The 20,509-nt window shown below is 37.8% G+C and overlaps 1 protein-coding gene across 2 annotated transcripts in view; it reads right to left on the bottom strand.

Moving 5' to 3' along the window:
- ACMSD (aminocarboxymuconate semialdehyde decarboxylase) overlaps positions 1-20,509 on the bottom strand; it is a 31,883-nt gene that overhangs the window by 10,345 nt on the left and 1,029 nt on the right. The window contains exons 1-5 of one of the 2 annotated variants that reach the window (XM_030952472.1): positions 11,295-11,351; positions 8,363-8,407; positions 5,599-5,695; positions 1,714-1,763; positions 194-430 (exon numbers count right to left, since the gene is read on the bottom strand). In XM_030952472.1, coding sequence (XP_030808332.1) covers positions 194-430; positions 1,714-1,763; positions 5,599-5,695; positions 8,363-8,407; positions 11,295-11,351 — 486 coding nt within the window. Of the gene's footprint in view, positions 1-193; positions 431-1,713; positions 1,764-5,598; positions 5,696-8,362; positions 8,408-11,294; positions 11,352-20,509 lie in introns of those variants that run through there. The other variant, XM_030952473.1, reaches the window with a different exon arrangement.

The raw sequence follows: 20,509 nt of genomic DNA, 5'->3' as shown, positions 1-20,509 counted from the left end.
ATATATTTCAGAATATGTTGCATCATTGCCATTATATCCTATAAAGAATTAACATTTACAACTAAAGCTGAGTCTCTCTGATCACTAAGCAGATTAGAAGGCTCAAATGATGACTCAGTGTGCTCCAAGACATTTTTAGACAGATTTCCATATCACAGAATTCCCCCAAAGAAGAAAAGCAGCAGCCACTCACAGCATAAACATCATAGAGCTCTGGGGCATTCAGGTCCCACTCATTGACATGAGATCCAATCTGCACTCCAGGAAACCCAAGTTCATTCACACAGCGCTGCATTTCCCTCACAGCCAGCTCTGGAGCTTGCAGAGGTAACGTGCCCAGCCCAATAAACCTCTTGGAGTACTTCTTTACTGTAGCAGCTAAGTCATTGTTTAACAACTGGGCAAGATCTAAAGTATCCTGAGGTTTGGCCTGATAAGATATGAAGCAGAACAGTACATTTAAATATAGTTCTCAAATGTTATCACCTTTGGAAGTTATTGGATAAATGTCAATGCAAACAACTGGTGGGGTTTGAACCCAAATTTCCTTTGCAGTTCTGAATAGCTGGAAATCAGTAGGGCTAAATTCTGCCTTGCTTTAAAACCTCTGGGTACAGTTCTGCTTTTTCTCTTGAATATTTTATCAACTGCTGTTGCCTTTACTGCTCAGGAAGAGTGCAATAAAGCCCAGGTTGCTGATGCACATAAGTACCTGGTCTTTTGTGTAAAGCAGTCCCCTGGTTTTGTTTATCCCCATACAAAAACCTCAGTATAGAATTTTTATACATAGCGATGAATATTTACTCTCCTATTGCTGGAGCTGAAGAAATAAAAACAAGAAATGTGAGATGTTGGAGCATATGAATTCTACAGAGAAAGCTTAAGCAAACTTCTCTAACATTTAGAAGGAGATGACATCCATAATTCTAATAAGGAAGTGCAATATCCATGCAATCAATCTTGGTTTTTTTCCCCCCAATATATATTTAATGGAACAGATTCCCTTAGATACCAGAATAAAATTTTGAAGAGATGTTACTAACTAGAAATGATGAAAATCCATGGTATTTCTTATATGGGGGCTTAGCACAGTAGTTCTAAATGCACAAATCTGTTTACACATGGGCATCTTGACCTGTGCACATTGCTAAAGTCACATTGAGAATGTATTTAGAACAGCCTTTTGCTGTGATTTATCACCTCAGCCTGTCTTTATTTCTTTGAAGCATTTGAGATCACCATGTGGGGAACATAGGAACTTAAATTTGCTCCTGAATTTCAAGATTCAAAGCATTCTAGGTTAATGAGTCCCATGCCACATTTAAAAAAAAGTGGGACAAGGCCACAAATGCATCCTTTATGTCTTTTTTTTTTTCCTTGAGAAAGTACTGATTGATGTCTAGCTTTCATGGAATGTGTACATACATGTCTGTCTGCTAACCATGGATTCATGTTGGACATATTTTTTCTTTCCATTTCCAGCTGCCCCCATAAGGAATTCAGTTGTTGTTTTATCTTTTCTCCCTGGGTGTGCTCTGGTGTGGAGCTTTGCCAGGACATCCTGCAGACCTTTTCTCATACCTGCACTCCTTTTTTGCCTTTTCTATTTCACAGCAGAACAATTCTAGCGACTACTTCAATTTGTAGGAAGATGCTTTTGAATTTTAAAAATGTTGCTACGTATGAATATTAAATATCTTAGTTGGAACTTACCCAGTAGCTGAACATTACAGGGACTGTGGACAGGACTTGGACGGTGACTCCTGAGTAAGAAAAAGCAAATAATTAATGCTTCCTTTTTTGTGGTGTGTTTTTGATAAATTGTTATAAATAAGAAAGTACTTTGTTTTGAGAGGCAGAATGTAAAAGTTTAATGATAAGAAAGACTGATTTAACAGTGACATAGCAGAATTATTATTTTTTTAAAATTAAGGATCATGGCAATAAAATCCCTGGAGTATCAATTTATTAGGATTTGGATACTTTTGCTAAGTAGAAAGAACAAACACTACTATATTCATACTAGCTAATTTGGGAAATTAGGGTTTTTGATTTTAGAAGGATTTAGTATGCACATGTACAAACAATTAAAACAGCAATTTTGTATTACTTTCACATGAATGAAACTGACATTAAACCAACAGAATACAGTAACTCAAGTCTACTAAGGGGTGAATTTGTCATATATATTAAATAAATAAATGTATTAGCCCAAAGATAAATAACATTATGTCAACAATGGTTGTAAAACAATGCTTTCCTAAGTGTTCCCAAAGCTAAATTGTGTTAGGTTTCATTCATCTTGTGTCTGGACTGCTGAGGTTATAAATATAAAAAAATCTGCCTGTTTTCAGAAATAACTTCAATGTTAAAAATAAAAAGAATTAAGTCCATATTGTTTTCTTTCTACTCAAACACAAATCTCTATTATAATATTTTGTGTGACAGGTTACAGGAGTGAAAACAACAAACCTGGCAGACAAACAAAACAAACAATAAAGAGTAATTAGGACATCACAAAATAGTTACAAGCAAAACTGTTTTGTTTTGGTGTTTTTTAGGTTTGTTTATAATATTTTTGCACATGTCTTGTCATGCTTTAAAAGATTTAACTTGGTTGTTAGTAGTAAAACTACTAGAACAAAAGATGGCAGAAAAATATTCCAGGAGAACGAACTCTAGGAGAACTCTAAATGACTTGCCTAAATATTTGAATGATTTAAAATGATTTATGTTCCTCCTCAGAAGTTTAAGTAGGAAACAAGAGGAGAAGCTGACTCAGATTGCTACAAGATCTGATTAATATTATGTACAAAAGCAATGGTTTAGGGGTAAGGATTAGGTCTGCAAAATTACATAAATACTGAATTATCCAAGTTAGATCATCCACCAATATGGGCACTTGTTTAGTCTGTTGAGAACATTCTCCATGTTTTCCACAAAAACCATTGTATCTGCTTTCAATCCATTTTTACACTTCTGAGCAAATTTAACGTAAACCTTAAAGGTACATTTCCAAGCTGGCTGTTCCTAGACATTAGCTTTAGGAAGAAGAATCAGCACAGAAAAGCTTCTACTTTTTCACCCTCTTCAGAGGGTTTTACAAAGGAGAAAATAACAAGGAAAGGCAGTTAGGATGATATATTTTCTGATATATTTTCTCTGATATATATAAACTGATGTATTTTCTCAGACAAAATTGTGATGATTTGTGCCACAGATCTGTGATGGTAATTACTTTTACAGCTTGTTTTATTGAGTTACATGGATAGCTTGCTTTATTGAGTGTATCAAGATAGAAGTATGTACATCAATTAGACCTAGGACATATGATTGGGACAACTAATTGAGTCTCTTTGCTCCGCTGGAGACCATTTCTTATTACTGGCAAGATTTCTTGGGCATTGCACAAACAAAGCCTTTTAACCAAGTTATCTCTCTGAGTTAAAAATAACTTTCAGTGACTGATTCTCATTTTGTTCAGCTGGGAGACTTCTTGCATCTTTGTCCCAAAATTATGCCATGTTTGGAGGTTAAATTTTGGGTATAATCTATCTCAGCTTATGTAAGAGAAAGCAGTCTTTAAACTAAGTAGTTACAGCTTTCTAAACCAAAAAAGAATAAATGTGGTCCATAGTCTTTGTCATTAGGTGAGCAGTAAGGATGAGGGAATGAAAAACACCAAGGCCTTTTTTTCCTCCCCACATAATTAATTGGCTGATGCCTGTATGTCTGGAGTGCTGTAATAAAAAGGGATATTTTTAGGGCACAAGTCACCAGATGGTGCTGTAACATACAGGTTTAGATTTTTTTTTAACCAAGTGAGCACTGTTTAGTTCATGAAGAAATATTGTGATGCTGCTTTCATGATACATTTTCTTTTCTGGAGAGCTGCTGCAAAAACTTGGGAAAAAAATCCTCCTGTGTTTTCCCTTTGTCTACAACAAACATATGGGGCAGAACTGCTTTGGAGAAACTTGCCATTAGTGCCGAGGGAAATATCTGAAAGAGAAAGATGCCCAAAGGCTATTTATGATCCACTGTGTAGTTGAGTGATTTGGTAATCCCCAAAATCCCTGAGCTAACTCAGAGAAACATTACAATGTAGTCAGGCCATGATTCTATGATTCTGTGACAAGGCAGCATATTTCAGAGTCTGCAAAGGCTTTCTGGCATTCCCATTAAATGTCTAATGGTTGGAGTTTCAAATACTGCTTTTCCAGGGTGAAAATGAAGTTGATGAAAATTGTCTAAATTGTGTTTACATAAATTGCTCACTACCTGGTGGATGCCCAAGCTAGCCTATGTTATGTGCTGCACTAAACCTCCCTAAGAAGAATAATCCAGACTATCTCCTAACACAGAATCACAGAATAATTTAGGTTGGAAAAGACCTCTAAGATCATTGATTGCAACCATGAATCCAGTTCTGCCAAGCCCACCACTGAACTGTGTCCCCAGGCACCACATCTACACATCCTTTAAATCCCTCCAGGGACGAGGACTACACCAGGGCTGTTCTAGGGCTTGACAACACTTCCAGTGAAGAAATTTCTGCTAATATCCAATCTAAACCTTCCCTGGTGCAATTTCAAGCAGTTTCTTCTTGTTTATTATTTGTCATCCTGGAGAAGAGACCAACTCCCCACTGGCTACAGCCTCTTTCATGTGCTTGTCAAGAGTGATAAGGCCTGAGAGGAGGAAGCAATAATCATAAAGATGCTACAGATACAATATCTGCTCTTTTAACCAATCCAGGTGTTTGTTCCTTACGAAAAGTTGAAGATATTCGAGTTATGTCTACAGGGAAACTGATGTAGGAACTATTCAGGCCTCAATCTAAGAAAAAAGAATCCTTTAGTAACATAATATTTCTCTTAGAAGAGTAATTTGGAATTACAGTGTTAATAAAAACCAGCAAAAATAATTGATCAGCCTAGAAATTCCTTTCCTCATCCTCAGTCTCCCATCTTACCAACCTTATTTAGTGGCTTGCATGGAACATGATGGAAAATAAATTAGCAAACTTGGCATCTGGTTAAATTTCTAAATGAGGAAAACCCTTTTCTGACAAAGTAATTTTACCAGTTCTCTAGGCTCAGAGTCCTACAGTGAAAACACAAAATGAGGCTGAAACATGAATAAACAGAAAAAAGGTATTAGAAAAGGAAACAGACATACAAGAAATCTGATGTGTAAAAAGAATATTTTTAATATTTGGAACAAAAATGAAAGGGCTTCCTCCTCCTTTGTGAATCACGTTTTAACTGGAATGTATGGTGCCATTTCAAGTCCAGGGTCAGTCATCCTTACTTTTGTCAATGAGTTCCTTAGTGTCTTAAATCCCACCAAAATTAATAAATTCTAGTGGGGAATAAATTGCTACTGAGAATGAGGAAAGTTATGGGCACAATATAAAGTATATATACTTCTGAGTGTAAAAGCATATTAGTTTCCAATTACTTTCACCAGATTAAAACCCAGCAATTAGTATGCTAAACCTGTTTTGATATTGTTGTTGAACACTTGCAGATGGACTGACAGAGAAGTTGTTATTCTAAATGAAGCACAATGATTTGAGTTCTTTTGTGTTGGTACCTGACAGGTCCATCTCTTTAATCCGTACTTCTGGATCCCAGCAGTTCTCTTGAATGACTCTAAAAACCTTTCCATCCTTCATCATCTTTGCCTGTCCCTGTGAAATGACATTTTCATATATTATAAATGTGACAAAGTAGTACCTGCTAATTTATAGCCTCTTGATATGTTGTGCTCCTTACAGAAATACAGTGGCAAAATTTTGATCTTTTATTTCTATTCAGTAGGTATTTTTAAACAGAAACTATTTTAAAAATAGATATGAATAAAACAGTTGTTTGTAGTTCTGATTTAATTCTTCAGAATTATAAAAAAATCCCCTTCCTTTTGCAATGTACATCACTGTATATTTATTTGGAAGAGATACCAGGTACCTTAATGCAAGTTTATCCTCAAACCAAATTTTGACCTCAAAACAACACTCTAATTAAATCTGTGCTAAATTTTCCCTTTGGGTATGTGTGTGTTCTTTTAAAGTCAATAGCATCACAATGATTCCAGTAACTACAGAAATAATTGTGTAACACAGTTAATTTCAGTCCAGTGATTTCTTATCACCAGTGATACTGAGACAAAAGGAGACATATTTGTTGTCTTCAGATTGTATTTTCTCCTTGGTAAGAAAAAAAATATTGAAGAATTTGCGAAAAAAAGTCCCAAACAAAACTTACACACAGTATAAAACCATGACCTGAATTAGTGTAAAACTTTCTCATATGCCAACATTTTCCAGACTTAGGAAGTTCAAAATGTTATCAGAGTCATGAAATTTGTTCCTTTATCAGCCTGGAAACTTTTGAAATGTCATATTTGGTTGTTTGTCCTTAATGTGGTGACACTGCCTCTCTTTGAACAATTGTGAATTGTTCAGAGAGAGGCAGTGTCACCACATTAAGGAAATTATCTGTTACAATTAGGGGTGCCCACCAGCTGCTACAGACACAACAGGATTTCTGCTGGCACAAATGGATGAGATACAGTTCACCAACACCTGCAAGCCCTGAGTATTTCTTTGTTCTTTTAATCTACTGCAGGGGTAAATGGAAAGTCAGAGGATTCCCCTGGTGCTGTGCATGTGGGCTGGGTCAGTGCAGTCGTGCAGCAGAGGCACTGGGCAGAGAACACACTCCATCTGCAGGTGAAAACTGAAAGCCACACAAGAAAACCCAGCAGCTACTCCTTCACCTTCCCTGTAAACAGGAGCTGAGGGCAAGGTAGTCTTTGGGCCCTTCAAGAAAGGGATTTCTCTCTATCTCCAAAGGGCACTTTATTTTTCCTCACAAAATTGGTCTTATTTAGGATCCTGTCAATTTTTCTACAGAAAAGAACCTGTTAAATCAGAATATTTATTACCAGTGTGCCCAGCCAGGGGGGCTTCTGTCCCCCTCTTCTGAGAACTCAAACAGTTCTTAACCTTGAATTTGTTACTACCTTCATACATCATTCACAAATATACTGTCCTAATGAATATTTTAAAGCCATCCTCAACAAATCTAAGTGTGCTGCCTTGGCAACCTGTCAAGTTACTTGTTAGCTGTATCATGGGTTGTGAAAATTACCTGAAATATTACAGCTACAGGGTCCTGATCCCTATGTGAAATACTTCAGGTTCTTGCAAAACTGGTTTTCCAACTTGATGGCGAGATTTACTGTAGCCATACACTCAAATACATTAAGAAAACTTTAGTTCATTGATACAGGTTGCCCAATAAACAAAAAAATGTTTGGGGTGTGAGAAAAAGGCACAGTAGAATAAAGCACTTAATCACATATGAATAGATCACCTAGACTTTACTGTTCCATTCTATTCTATACTTCTCTACTTTATCCCATCCTAAAAATTATCTAATGTATGTTTTGATTAATTTATGTGGAAATTAAGAGAGAGACATTTAAAAATTAAGTCCTGCAGGCTGATTTGGTTTAGCAAACTACATTTAAAATTCTCCCCTCACCAAACTACTCAGTCACATCCCAAAATGCATTTTAAAATATGCATGTAATTATTTTCTTCCAGTTTGACCCTGGTGCTTCTTCAGAGAATGATATAGGAGGCCTTTGTGGTTTTTTTTAAATCTTAGGAGTTAACATCCCCAGCTCCACATGTCTGAACAGGAATTTATTTTGCCATGCACGTTTTGTCATGCAGAATTTCCAGACAGAAGTAGGCCCGATGGAATTCTCGGAGGAGCATGTAAGGCCATTATTGACTTGCCACAAAGTTCCTCTGCAAACTATTTTTAGCACAGAATTTTAGCATCAAACCTGGAACAAAATCACCAGACATGTGTCCAGTCCCTGTCTCCTTCCTGCAGCAGCCATGTCTCCCAAAAGCTGTGCCATCCATGCTTTGGTTTCGCAGGTGGCTTGTTCTTGTTTATTAAAATATTAGTTCCTTTTGGGTTTGCTTGTCACGACTGCATCTAACTCAACCCAAATCTGTATGTAATCTGCTTTAGCCTGACCTTTCTTGTTGGAAAGACTTTCTCAGAGCTATCCATTCCAAGTGTTAAAGTGAGATGATAAAGAAGAATGGATGCTGGTTCATACAAGAGGGTGTGAGTTTCATCTTCCAGGCAAAAGGTTCTGCTGAGGCCTATTAGGACTTGGCCAGATACTACTTCATAGGACATAGACCTCTAGAGAAATCTGTATCAAAGACAGAGCCAATCTTATTGCCATTTTGCTTCTCTGATATATCTCCTGTGAGTTTCTATTCCTGATGATGACCCAAGATCAGCTCTGAGCACCAAAGAGCCCAAACCTTGCAGTGATGATCCAGCTGTACCCATCCACCATATCCATATCTCTGTGGAGGGAAGAAGAGAAAGCCAGGGCTAGTTAGCTCTCTGCAGTAATAACAACAACAACAACAACAATAATAATAATAATAATTGCAGTTCTTACAAAAATATGTCATTCAGGAGAAACACTTACACATGCTGAGCTTTGAGCCAGAGCAGCCTCACTGACGTCAGCAGAAGTGCTGAAGTGTAGCTGGACTGGACTAATGGTGTTTGTACAGCTGGAGTTTTAGTTTCCAGTTCAACAACATTTTTAAACAACTGCTTTAAAAATGCTTAAAGTTGCTTACTACATTGAGGTTCTAACTGAAATAATTTTGCCACTGAAAATATTAAATTAAGCATCTGGCAGTGTGAAAATTGAGCCGACAACTTTCCAATCTGTGATCAGTTAATCATTAGCACAAAGATGCATTGATTCCACTTTTCAGCTTCCATGACTCAGCAGCAGGAGTGAAGGTCAGCCTCTTGTCTATTAATATTTAAACAGGAAAGAGAAGCTAAAAAGGAGAAGCTTAGATGCTCATTGATTGTTCCAGACAGATTCAGAATTGTTCATGCAAAAAACGCAAAACCTACATAAGATGCTGACTTCCTTTTACTTTCATAAATTATCAATTAGAAAGGAAGGAATTCTTGAAATCTCTGAGTGAAAACAATGCTCATAATTCCCATTTCTCCAAAAAAGGAACATTTAAAATGAAACTAAGTAAGAGCAGGCATTTGTTTTGTTAAAGTGTAAACGATTTGGACGCAGTCCTGAATTTCCTGTGATACCAAATCATCACTTAGTGCCACTGTGAGCTCTCCTAATGGGGGTGTGAAGAGCCAAACCTCCTGACCTCAGTCAGAGATGCAGTCACTGAGGCTGTGTGCTCTGTTTAACAATGCAACTATGTAAATTTTATTTAAATTTATACATCTAGAGGTTTATACACATGTAAAAATACTGAAATTTTGAGAAAGTTTAATGAGTGACAACTAATGAGAACTTAAACTAGATCCATGCTAATTGCAGTTGTAAGCTGAGCAGAAAACAAGCACCTGAAATGGGTACTGAAGGAGCCCATAGGCAATAGAGAAACTAATTTTCAACTTATTTTATTCTTTCTTCCCCTCAGGTATTAGTTGTAGGTATTGACAGTCCATATCTGCTTTTTCTGTGATTTTCTATACTTGTGATATTTCCCTAGGCTGTTAAATCAGTACCTTGACAACAGAATTTTCTAGTTTGAAGGTCCAGTATTTACAAAGCTGGAAACAAGAAAGAGAAGTTTAGCACTAAATAAATGTGTGCATGCTGAGATGCCTCATCGGTTTTCCTTGCATGATCTGTGTTAATGGCTTGAATTTCCAGAGGACTCCAGGGAATTCTGAGAGTTGTTTTCTACTCTGAGCCCATTAATAAACGATTGAATCACTCAGAACAGAGGGAAAAAAACCTAGCAGGTGGAAATAAAATTTTAAAAATTTGATATTTGCCTCTTTATCTCTGTTTAAAGAAATGCAATGCTGGCCCGCAGTGTCTAATATTAGTGAATTTAGTCTTGATGTACATCAGTGAACATCAAGGAATTCTTGGGATCATTTTAAGTCAATGAACTTATTACCCTTTTAAAGTACTTACAGACAAAAATATTTAATTTTTTAAAAAAACCCATATAACATCAGAATTAATTCCATAGGTGTTTTTATGAAGTTATTGCACAAAGACAACAAAATCTGAAACATGCAAAAGCAACCTGTCTTTCTAGTATGGATATTTAAACTCCTATCCATTTAAAACAGACATAATTATTCTGAAAGTATCTGTATCCTCACCTACATTATCCAGTGTATGTGTTTTTCATCAGGAGCTGCTATTATTACAAATAGGGTATTCAAATAGATATTTATAAAAACCTTCCTAGCCAAACAAGGAAACAAACATTCCTTTCCAGGAGGTTTTGTGCATAATGATGCTATTTTTCACAACTAATGAAGAAATAATCCTATGTATGTTTTCAATGTCAGGTTTTCTCATGACTTTTTTTTTTCCTAATATGCTGTTTACATTTCCCAGCTGCTCTCTCTCTAATATTGACTGAAACTGGATTGCTTTAAATCACAGAAATGCAGAGCTAATAGATATGAAATCCCTTCAGATTGATTACATTAAAACCTAAATGACATTTTTCATTCTAAAATGCATTTCACAGGATCATGAAAAATATTGTGGACGAGAATAAATTTATGACATGGAATAATAATAACAATAACAACAACAACAACAAGTTAGAAGAAATTAACTTATGGCTTCACTGTTCTGGCAACTGAGATTTTTCTATTTTAAATACAACAGGCTACTTCTTTCCAGTAACTGAAAAAAGAACAGATATTAGTAAAGTTATCATCATCAATTAGCTGTACTTAGAGTGACCCCACTCCCATTGAAGTAAATGATTTCATGCCTGTGGGTATAATGATGTGAATGAATTTGTCTTAGTTAACATTAATTTTGTCCAATATTTGATTATTTATTTTATTTTAAAACAAAAGTGAATACCATTTAGGAATGGAACAGAACAGCTCTATTTTTATCAAGAAAGTGGAATTTATACCTTGTTATCCAAAAATGTTGCATCTCAAAAAACTCAAGGAAAACTTCAAGAATTGCTTCAGAATAAATAAAAAAATGGGGAACAGAGCCCAGTTTTACATCCCCTTCTGGCTGGGCTCTTGCTTTTCAAAGTAGTGCGATACAAATATTTTACAGTTGGAAAAAAATCCCAAATTAAACAAAAACCTAGAGATATTTACCCCAGAACCCATCATTCATTTTTCTTTCAAAAATCACATTGGTAGAAATGGCTGCTGATAACCTAAGGCACTGAATATCTAAACTCTTATTACCTTTTTCAGGTCAGGCCATTCCTTAGGTAGAATGTGGCTGTGAATATCAATTTTCATTTTTGAAGTGGCCAGAGGAGAAATACTCCTTCAGTGCTAATGTTTTGTTGTCAGTGCTGCTATCCCTGCTGTCCCTGGGTCACAGGTTATTCCCTTTGGCTGCTGTCCAGATCCACCTGCTGTCCTATCAGGAGAATGGGATACAGTGGCCAACCAGGGAGCCTAATTCCAGAGGAGTGGCTCTTCAAAAGAACAAAGAGTTTGAGCAGGAAGTCCCCAGGGCAAAGGGAAAATACTTGAGCAGCTGATCGAGGGCAAAGGGAAAATATTTGTTTATATCGGCACTATGAAGGGATTTATTTTACACAGCATCTAAAATGTCAAAAATAAGTCAATAAAATTGAGTTAGTATAAATGTATTAAGCATGCTGACTTGAATGTTCTCCTTTCTCCCTCTTAGGTTGTGAAATTATTTGTAGAAGGCATATAATATATACCCTTGGAAGAGTCAGACATCCTCATTTATTCTCCTTTTTTTCCTTGCATTTTCTTTTAAGTTATATTAACCCCCTTTCAAAATATTGAATTTTAGCCAAATCTATGCTCTGAATTTTATATTCCCCCCATCATTGGTTCACTCAGGATATTTACACAAGCTACTGCATAATGGTGCTTACAGCCTCTCAAGATGCCTGAATTATACAGGAATACATAGATGTATTTCAAATATACCAGCTTCTGCATCCTAAGTTAAGCTTAACTGGAGCTATTTCAGATTTCCTGTGAAACTACATCTCATCTTTTGCCCTTTACTCAATTTAGAATTACACTTTGCTTAAGATACCCTTGCTCTTTATTTGTGCTGTATTTTTGTCTGTAATTTATTCCCCTGTAGTTTTATTTCAGTATATGTTACTCACACAACGTCCTCTTGTGAGTGTTTGTTAGTTTTTTTTAGTGAAAAATGCTGATTTTTTTTCCCAAACCCAAATGCTGTTGTGAATCTTGCAACTTGATATCAAGCATCTTGAAAAACATGCATCTTGGCCCATTTTGTTTTATCCTTTTCCTGACTTCTCTATTTTATTTGGGCTTGAAAAAAAACCCAGACTCGCATTTCCCTCCTTGTTTACTCATTAAGCAAGTCTGCTTTGGATTTGGTCAGGTAACTTTTCATAGGAGTTATTTTTTATGTCATCTTATTGTGACAGAGTTGGTTGGTTGGTTGATCTTGCACTTCTCTGCAGCAAGAGGTCACTGAAGACTGAATGTTCCAAAAAAATAGGAAGCACCAATTTTGGGAAAGTATTCCCTAAATGAAGCAAGACAGCCAACAATTTGCTTTAACAGATCAAAACCCTGGGATTGAAAATAGCAATTATTTCTGTCTGAAAACCGAACTCAATCTCTTCACGACCAGGCTGCCAGGTTAAGCAGCAAATTGGCTCTCCTGCTCCCAGATGTGACAGCCAGGTTGTGTGATGTGGCACTGCAGTGTCAGCCTGTTGACAGCAGTGCTCCTGCATGGACTACAGCTGACAGAAGAAAGAAGTATTGATTCAGCTCTGGGAGCTCTGCATCCTGATGGGAGGCAAACACTTAAAATGAGACCTCCGATGAAGAGATGTCTGCAAGACAATTCCCTGCTTGAGCATAGAAAGCAGAGTGAAGGGAGGGAGAGGGGCACAGAGAGATCTGTGCACCTGAATAGTCTAAGACACCAAGAGTCTTCAGTCACCAAAGCTGCAGGATTCCATGCAGAGCTCAGCTGCATTTCTTCAACACTGAGCTTAATTTTCCTCAGCTCTAAAAAAAGCTGTAGTTGTTAGTTACTGCTCCCAAGACGCAGCTTAGCTTGCAAACACTGTAGTACTCCCACGCTGCATTTCATTTGTCACAACACATCATTTGGAAACCACACCAGTTGAAGGCAAAGTGTGTGTCCATGTCACTTGATCAGAGGGCAGTGAGACACCTGTCTGTATCCAGCACGAGCCATTGGGCCAGCAGCAGAGAGACCTCCGCTGGTTGGGAACAAAAAGCTCTTCAGATACTCAGGCACCCAAAGTACTCTGAACTGGAAAACATGACTAACAACTCCTCCAAGGACAATCTAGCTAGAGGCTGTTCAGCCAAGGCTGATTTCAGATACACACAAAAGCCTAGCAGATCTATAGGGTCTCATTTCACTGTAGGGACAAACACTAAAGTGAAAATGGTGTTAATTGGGCACTAAGTGCTCTTTTCTGAAGCTATTTAGCTGCTTTTCTGAAATAAGTGCAGAATCTGAGATTTGGAGTCTTCAGGATGGAAATTCGGTGTTATGCCCTGGCTTTGCTTTTCGGGGTGAAAAGTGTTTCTTTGTGTCAGTGGGAAAACCCTGACATCTTCAAAAGAGGCTGCATCAACAAATACTGGTAAGCCCTGCAGAGAGCTCTGCCACATCCATGCTCCAAGGCAGCCCATTTTCAATTAGGCTGAACAAAGACACAAAGAGGGAAATTCAGGATGCTGATCTCAGAAAGGGCTAAAGTACTCGTGCCAGTTTTTTATACCTTCCATTTTGCCTGTTCCTCTCTGGCACCTGTTCTGGGGAGTGCACATTTGATTGTGCAAATTGTCTGTTTTACACATTTGCACAGCTACAGAAAAACGAGTAGAAAACTCTTTGTGCTTAGTAGCTAAGATGAAGTACTTAAAGAATATGTTCTTTCCAAATGAAATAAATGTTGAGCAGCACACTTATATTGGTTGCTTAGCAACAGGTTATCCTTTGGCTGTGCTGGGGACTGCACGGGTCCTCTGAGACTGCCATTACAGACCTGCTTGGAAATGTCAGATTTGGAAAGGATGCAAAAGTCAGTAATTCTATTTTTTTTTTCCTGTGGTATCAAATAATTAAACCTCTCCTATTAAATTAGCCTGATCACAGAACTTAAACCTCTTCTGGGACTCTAAAGCACACAGACTTCAGTGGGAGAGGTGTGGTCTGAGTTCTGCAGGGAAGAGCAACAATGGTTATGGTTTCCCTCCTAATGAGGAATTACATTATGCAGTTCCCATGCAGCACTTTCCATGTGTAGCTCTCAAGTGCTATTTTTCTCAAGAAAACATTATTTCACCTAGCAGAGCTACACCAAGAGGACACATCCAGCTACACCAGTAAAGTCCTTAACCAAGATGTATCCTGGAGAGTGAGTGGTATTATGATTCCCTGTTCTCCAGTGCAATAAACCAAACACTGCAGAGTGGCTGCCTAAGCTCCTGGTGGCTCACAGAGACAGCTGGACTGCAGTGCCAGGGTTTTCTTTATACGCATTCACAGAGGCAACTGAAAAGGCACACACACCTCCAATCCACCACCAGCTAAACCAGCTCACGGTGGCAGCAGTGCAGGTGTACTCATCATTAAATCCTGAAGGGCAGTAGATTTTTCACTTTGTTGTTAAAAAGCCTTTGCAGAAACAAAGAGCTGTGAGAGCCTCTGTTTACACAGACATCAGAGCTGCTGCTGCTCTGTATCTTGAGCCCATTTAGCCTTGCAGAGCACTGGGGCTTTTTAGCTCAGCTGTGGCACTGTACTGGTGCCCCTCTGATGCTTCCAAGGTCTCAGCTACTAACTCTGCATAGCAAAGTTTCACGGTTGCACAAGCTCAGGGTGATGCTCTCCAGATGGGGACAGCTGCCACAGCCTTTTTGTGTCACTAAAATTTGTAATGTAAAGGTGTCCAAGGTTGCTGACGCCTTTGGCAGCGCTGCTCTGTGACCACCATCCTGCAAGAGTTCTGTTGAATCACACAGTGATGAAAGCAAACACTGTCCTCTGCCAAATTCGTGACCATTACTGTGCTCTCTGTACCTAAGTGAAGCCATTAAAAAATCCTTATTTCTAGAAAATATTACATAGTTGAAATTCAACTGCCATTCTAAAAGAATAAAACAAAATTATATGGCTAACCTTCAAATAACATAATTATTTTCTTCATACACTACAGCTGCAATCCTGCAATTTACACTTACCCTGCATTCATCCTGCATAGAGATATTCTACAAAAAATGTAAATTAAATAGAGATTTTCTAAAATGTTAGTATTAAAAAAATAGAACTTTAGGGTTTTTTTCCCCATTATTAGACTCAAGCAAGAAAAAAAACCAAAAACAAACCCTATTTAAGCATGAACCAGGCCAAGGTTCACTCCTGGGCAGTGACAGCAACCAGACAGATACCAGCAGCATAAACATGGACCAGGAAGAACAGATGGAATGAAGATTACAGATACCAAAAAGTCATAATTTTCAAGTTAATACCCCATGGTAACATCTGAAATAGTTTCAATTATTTAGAAGGCTGGTGCCTAAAACAAATAAATAGTAACTCCTGTTGTATGTTGTCTCAACAACATTTTTCTGTTGTGCTAGATAGTCAAATCCTCACTTTTCCCTCTTTGCAGAGGCCTCTCTGTGCCACTCTTTGGGGACATCTGAGTTCTGGGGTCAAGGAGAGTGTTCTCAGAGCTTTCACTGCTTCAGAGAGGAACTGAGTGCCAAAGCACAGATCTCTCCAGCTCTGCAGATGTTTTCCATGTAAATGTTTGGGGTTTTGTGCTGCAACTACATCTATTCTTTCATCTGGAGGGGGGAGTTTGGCAGAGGAATTTCTCCCCAGAACATTTCTGGAGCCTACTTTCACTAGCTGAGTCCAGCTACAAACAGGCAGGTAAAACTGCCTTTTGGTTTTTTATTCTGACATTAGGAATTTAATAACACCCTCTGAGGATGAGCCACCTTCTTCACAATTACTAAAATAGATCCACGACTTCCTGGCCGTGTTTAAATGTGCTTTACTAATTTGCTTGATTTTGTTTTTTCTTTATTTGCTAAAAAAAAATTAAGAAATTGGCACTTTCTTGGTCACAACTACAGCCAGGACTGTATTGCAGATACATCAAAAGATCTGTGTTATTTTCTGTGTGTGAAGATCAGAAAAAAAGCTGCTCCTAAATAAGATCTATTTTCTCCTTCAGGATATTGCCACTCATCTCCATCTAATGTTTCATTTAAACTTTTTAACAATTGAAAAAAATTCACGTGTTTTAGAAGAGCTGTATGGTAATTAATAATTTCAGACCCAACAGAAAGACCCCATAAGTCACCAGGAAACCCAGTTGTACTGCAGAGATCAATCAAGTGGAGATTCCAAAAGCAATTTTGAAAGACAGACCTGGAAAGACAGGCCCATTTAAATGAGGAATCACAGGTAAATGAGTTCAGTAATTAAACACCAGAGTGCTGCTTTGGGACTAGGTGTGATGGCCTGTGCCAGCTTGGTGCCTCAAAAGCAAGATGTGCATTCTAAATGAGGAATTTTTAAATGCTGTTGGTGCAGCTCCCTGTGAGTGCTGCAGGCTGCAGTTTGTGGAGCAGCAAGCAATGGCTGCAGAGCTCCCAGAGAGCACAGATCTCCTATTGATGGCCCTGGGACGTGACCCAGGCTGGCCCTCACTTGTCCCTCTGCAATGTCAGAGCAGGACTGGAGGGAGCTGCTGCTGAGCACGGTGCTGATTTATAACCAATGCTTTGCACATTCATATCATGCACTGGCTGGGGAATGGGTGCTTTAAAATCCCTTTGTCTCAAGTAATTCAGCTTTTTTAAGAACAGAAAGGAAACACATGCCTCCAAATATCCATTTTTCTAACATGCTCATGTTATTGAACAACTGGGTGTATTGAAATCCCTTGGGGCACAACCATTAGGATCCCAATGTAGAATGCATGCTTCAAATACCAGGATTGGCTGGTTGCTTTTCACTGGGTGTTCAGCATTGGCTAAATAATAAAGGAAATTTCTGTCACTAACCTTTCCATATGAAAATCTGTTAATTAGCAATACAATTTCATACCATTTGTGCAACTCTCGAGTTTTGGATCCTAATAATGAAATATGGGTGTTTATTAAAAATAATTAATAATGTAATTAACAATGATTAATGCCTATTTATTTATAATATTACTAGCCAGCTAAAAGCTACATTCAATCTCTTCATCTCAAGCGACAAGAGGAAACCACTTGCTCTAATTCAGTGAATCTATACCTTAGTTCCTATTTGCAATTGGTAGGTACTTCAACAATTTGGTTGAAGGCAGATCTCATGAGGTATTTTTAACAGCAACCCTTACAAAAGGGTTGAATCCCATCACCCATCATAGGCAAATACAAACCATAAGCACTTCTGTGTCAAAGAATCAGACTTTGCATTATCTACAGCCATGCACTGCACAGGACAATTAAACTCATAGTTTATCAAACCTTAGACCATAGCATGAGTAAAATAAAGTTTTAAACAGAAAACACAAACAGTTTACGAGCCTGAGTTCACGGCAATCTTTTGGTAAGTTTCTCCAAGTGGCATCAATCTGTCCTCTTCACAAAAGCCAATTTAGAAACAAGCACAAGTTCTACTTTTCTATTATGTTTTCCAACAGCATGAGGATTTAAAAGACCTTTTTAATACTAAGCTAATATTTACTTGATTTCTTGTCCTTGGATACTTTTCCATTATTGGCCCAGGCTAACTGAACTGGTTCATCCAGCTCATACTCTACACCTCTCTTACAGTAAAATGTTGCAATATTGGATTGCCCCTTTCCAGCCTGGAGCCTCTTACATTCTACATAAAGAATAAAGAAAAATCTTAGCTCAGAATACAGAATACAGGAAAGTGTAGCCTGGATAACACATATCTGATCAGTTCTGTTGAAGGAGTTGGACTTCTGCTCCACCTCAGATGGACCTTCACTGGTCAGGACCTCAGGTTCTAGAAGCCTCACTCTTGAGCACCTCATAATTTTGTAAGGGGGTTGCTAATAGTTCATCTGGGTGGAGGAAACAGCAGCATCTCTATATTTAAACTTGAAGTGATAAATTATTCTGATTACCTATCCGGAATTAGCTACTAAATAAAAAAAAAGCTCATGTGGGACTCTTTATTTAAAAACAATTTTCAGTACTGCAGCTTTACTTGGGACACCTCCCATCACTTCAGGTGAAGCCATGCAGGCAGAAAGGAAGCAATCTGCAGCACTGAAGTCACTCTTTAAATGTTAAATGCAGAAATGGTTGGACAAGTTTTATTCTAAAAAGCACATTGCACACATGATCAGATATTGTTGCCATGGCTGACTTCCTTTATTGCTTGGAGTAAATCCATATTTGATGCATTAAGGATGGATTGGGTTGCTGTTAGGTAGAAGTAGGTCAAGTGATTTTTAAGCCACAGTTCTAAGCATAGACTAAGAGCAAACACAATAGATAATTTCTTGTTTTTTAAATCTTTAGCATGTGCAATTATAGTCAACCTATTATGAACTTGCATTTAATGCATAATGCCATTTATTGGGAAAATCAACAGGTTTAGATGCAACAAGTCTGGATATCCCATGCAGTATGAATCTAATTAGTGTTGCAACCACTGGACAGTTGTAATATGGAAATAAGTTTAAAGCAGAAGAACCTCCACAAAAACAAATCTTTGTAGATTATCATTAAGGTCCCTTCCAATTCAAACTGTTCTATGACTCCATAAAAATTTAAATATCTTCCAAAGATATTTTATCCTCAGAGTTAAGATAAGCAAAACAATCTCAGTGAACTTCTATTTAAAGTGATTATGGGATGTGAAACAGACCTCGGTAGCTCCTTGATTTTATTTCCTGATTAAATTTCATATAGAGATTAAATTTTTGGTAAACACAATTACACAAAGTTCAGCCTGATAAAGGAGGCAATTTAAAGTTTACTGATACATCAGCCAGAACAACCTGTAATTCCGGAGAGTTTCACAATTAAATGATCTTCATAAACATGAGGTGACTTTTCTGTACCCATAAATAAAAAAGGAAACAAAGTGACCAAAATTCAAAGTTATACAAGGTAAAGGCAGTAGACTTATCATAAAAAGTTAGAGTAGAATAAGGGGCTTAGATAGACTATCAGATAAGTAATGTACTCTATTGAGAGCCCTTCTAAAATCAACAGTAAAGCAACAATCCAAGAGGAGTAATTCATCAGGATTTTATCCTTCAGGAAAACATAGCACTTGTCCTTTATTGGTAAATTAACCTGCTATTATGCTGGAATTATCCCTTTCTCTAAACCTCTGCAGATTTTGTGTCAACCTGCTTTGATATGACTTTATTTATCAGGTGCAAGGTAAAACCTTACAGCAGTATAACCCCTGATGTTTATATTGGCTAAATCAAAGAACTTTGGGCCTGAAGGACCCTGTGCAGATCATTTGTCCAACCACTTTCTCTGGGAAGGACCATAAGCACCACTATCCCAGGTCAGCTGTGGTTACCTGCGGCTTTTGTGGTAGCTGAACTTAGAAATCCTCCAAGGGACAAATTTCCACCACCTCTCTCAGTAACCTCTTCTTGGTGATGGACCAACATCATAGTGAAGAACATTTTCCTAATGTCCCATCTGAACCTCTCATGACACAGTTTGTGACTGGCTCAGGCCATTCATTCTCATTCTCCCTCTTCACTTTTGAAAAGGGAAGAAGGACAAGCAATTTTATTGTAGCAGTAAAAGAGATTTTGCACAGCAGAATAATGGAGAAAAAAATTATCTTATTAAAAATTGACAGTGTCCCCCTTGAGGGGGGACTCAAATGAGTAAGGTTCAAATGAGTAAGCCAAGAAAGGGCCCTCCAGAGCAAAGTTAGAGGAGTGTAAGTTAAGAGACAAGAACAAAAAGACTGATCTATCTTATAACTAAGTAATAACTACACCCAAACACTAATTATCTCTTACAAGTCTTGTCTGGTGCAAGAAGTGTGCTCAGCTGCTCCAAGAGCAGAAACTGGGCTCCTTTTTCACAAGAAATGTGCAGTGGGTCAGTGTGAGTGTTTTGAGGCTGTCACTGGCACAGTGAGGCCATTATCTGCTTCACCTGTCTGTGTTACAATATTGGTCCACTTGTTAAAACTCCAACTAATTAAAAAACACATCACCTTGCCTCCATTAGCTGAATTTCAAACTTTATAAGAAGAAACTTTTTTTCTTGTGACACACACACACAAAATCCTGCCTGACCCAAATATGGCTTGTAGTTGACTCAACCTGAAAAGTCGCTTGGTGATGCATCTCCTGCTAACAAATTATACATTGGTATCCTAAATGTGACAAAACCCAGACACGTGAAATGAAGACACT

The sequence above is a fragment of the Camarhynchus parvulus genome, chromosome 7, assembly GCF_901933205.1.
Source record: "Camarhynchus parvulus chromosome 7, STF_HiC, whole genome shotgun sequence".
NCBI lineage: Eukaryota > Metazoa > Chordata > Aves > Passeriformes > Thraupidae > Camarhynchus > Camarhynchus parvulus.
This window is presented reverse-complemented; position numbering and strand designations above follow the sequence as displayed.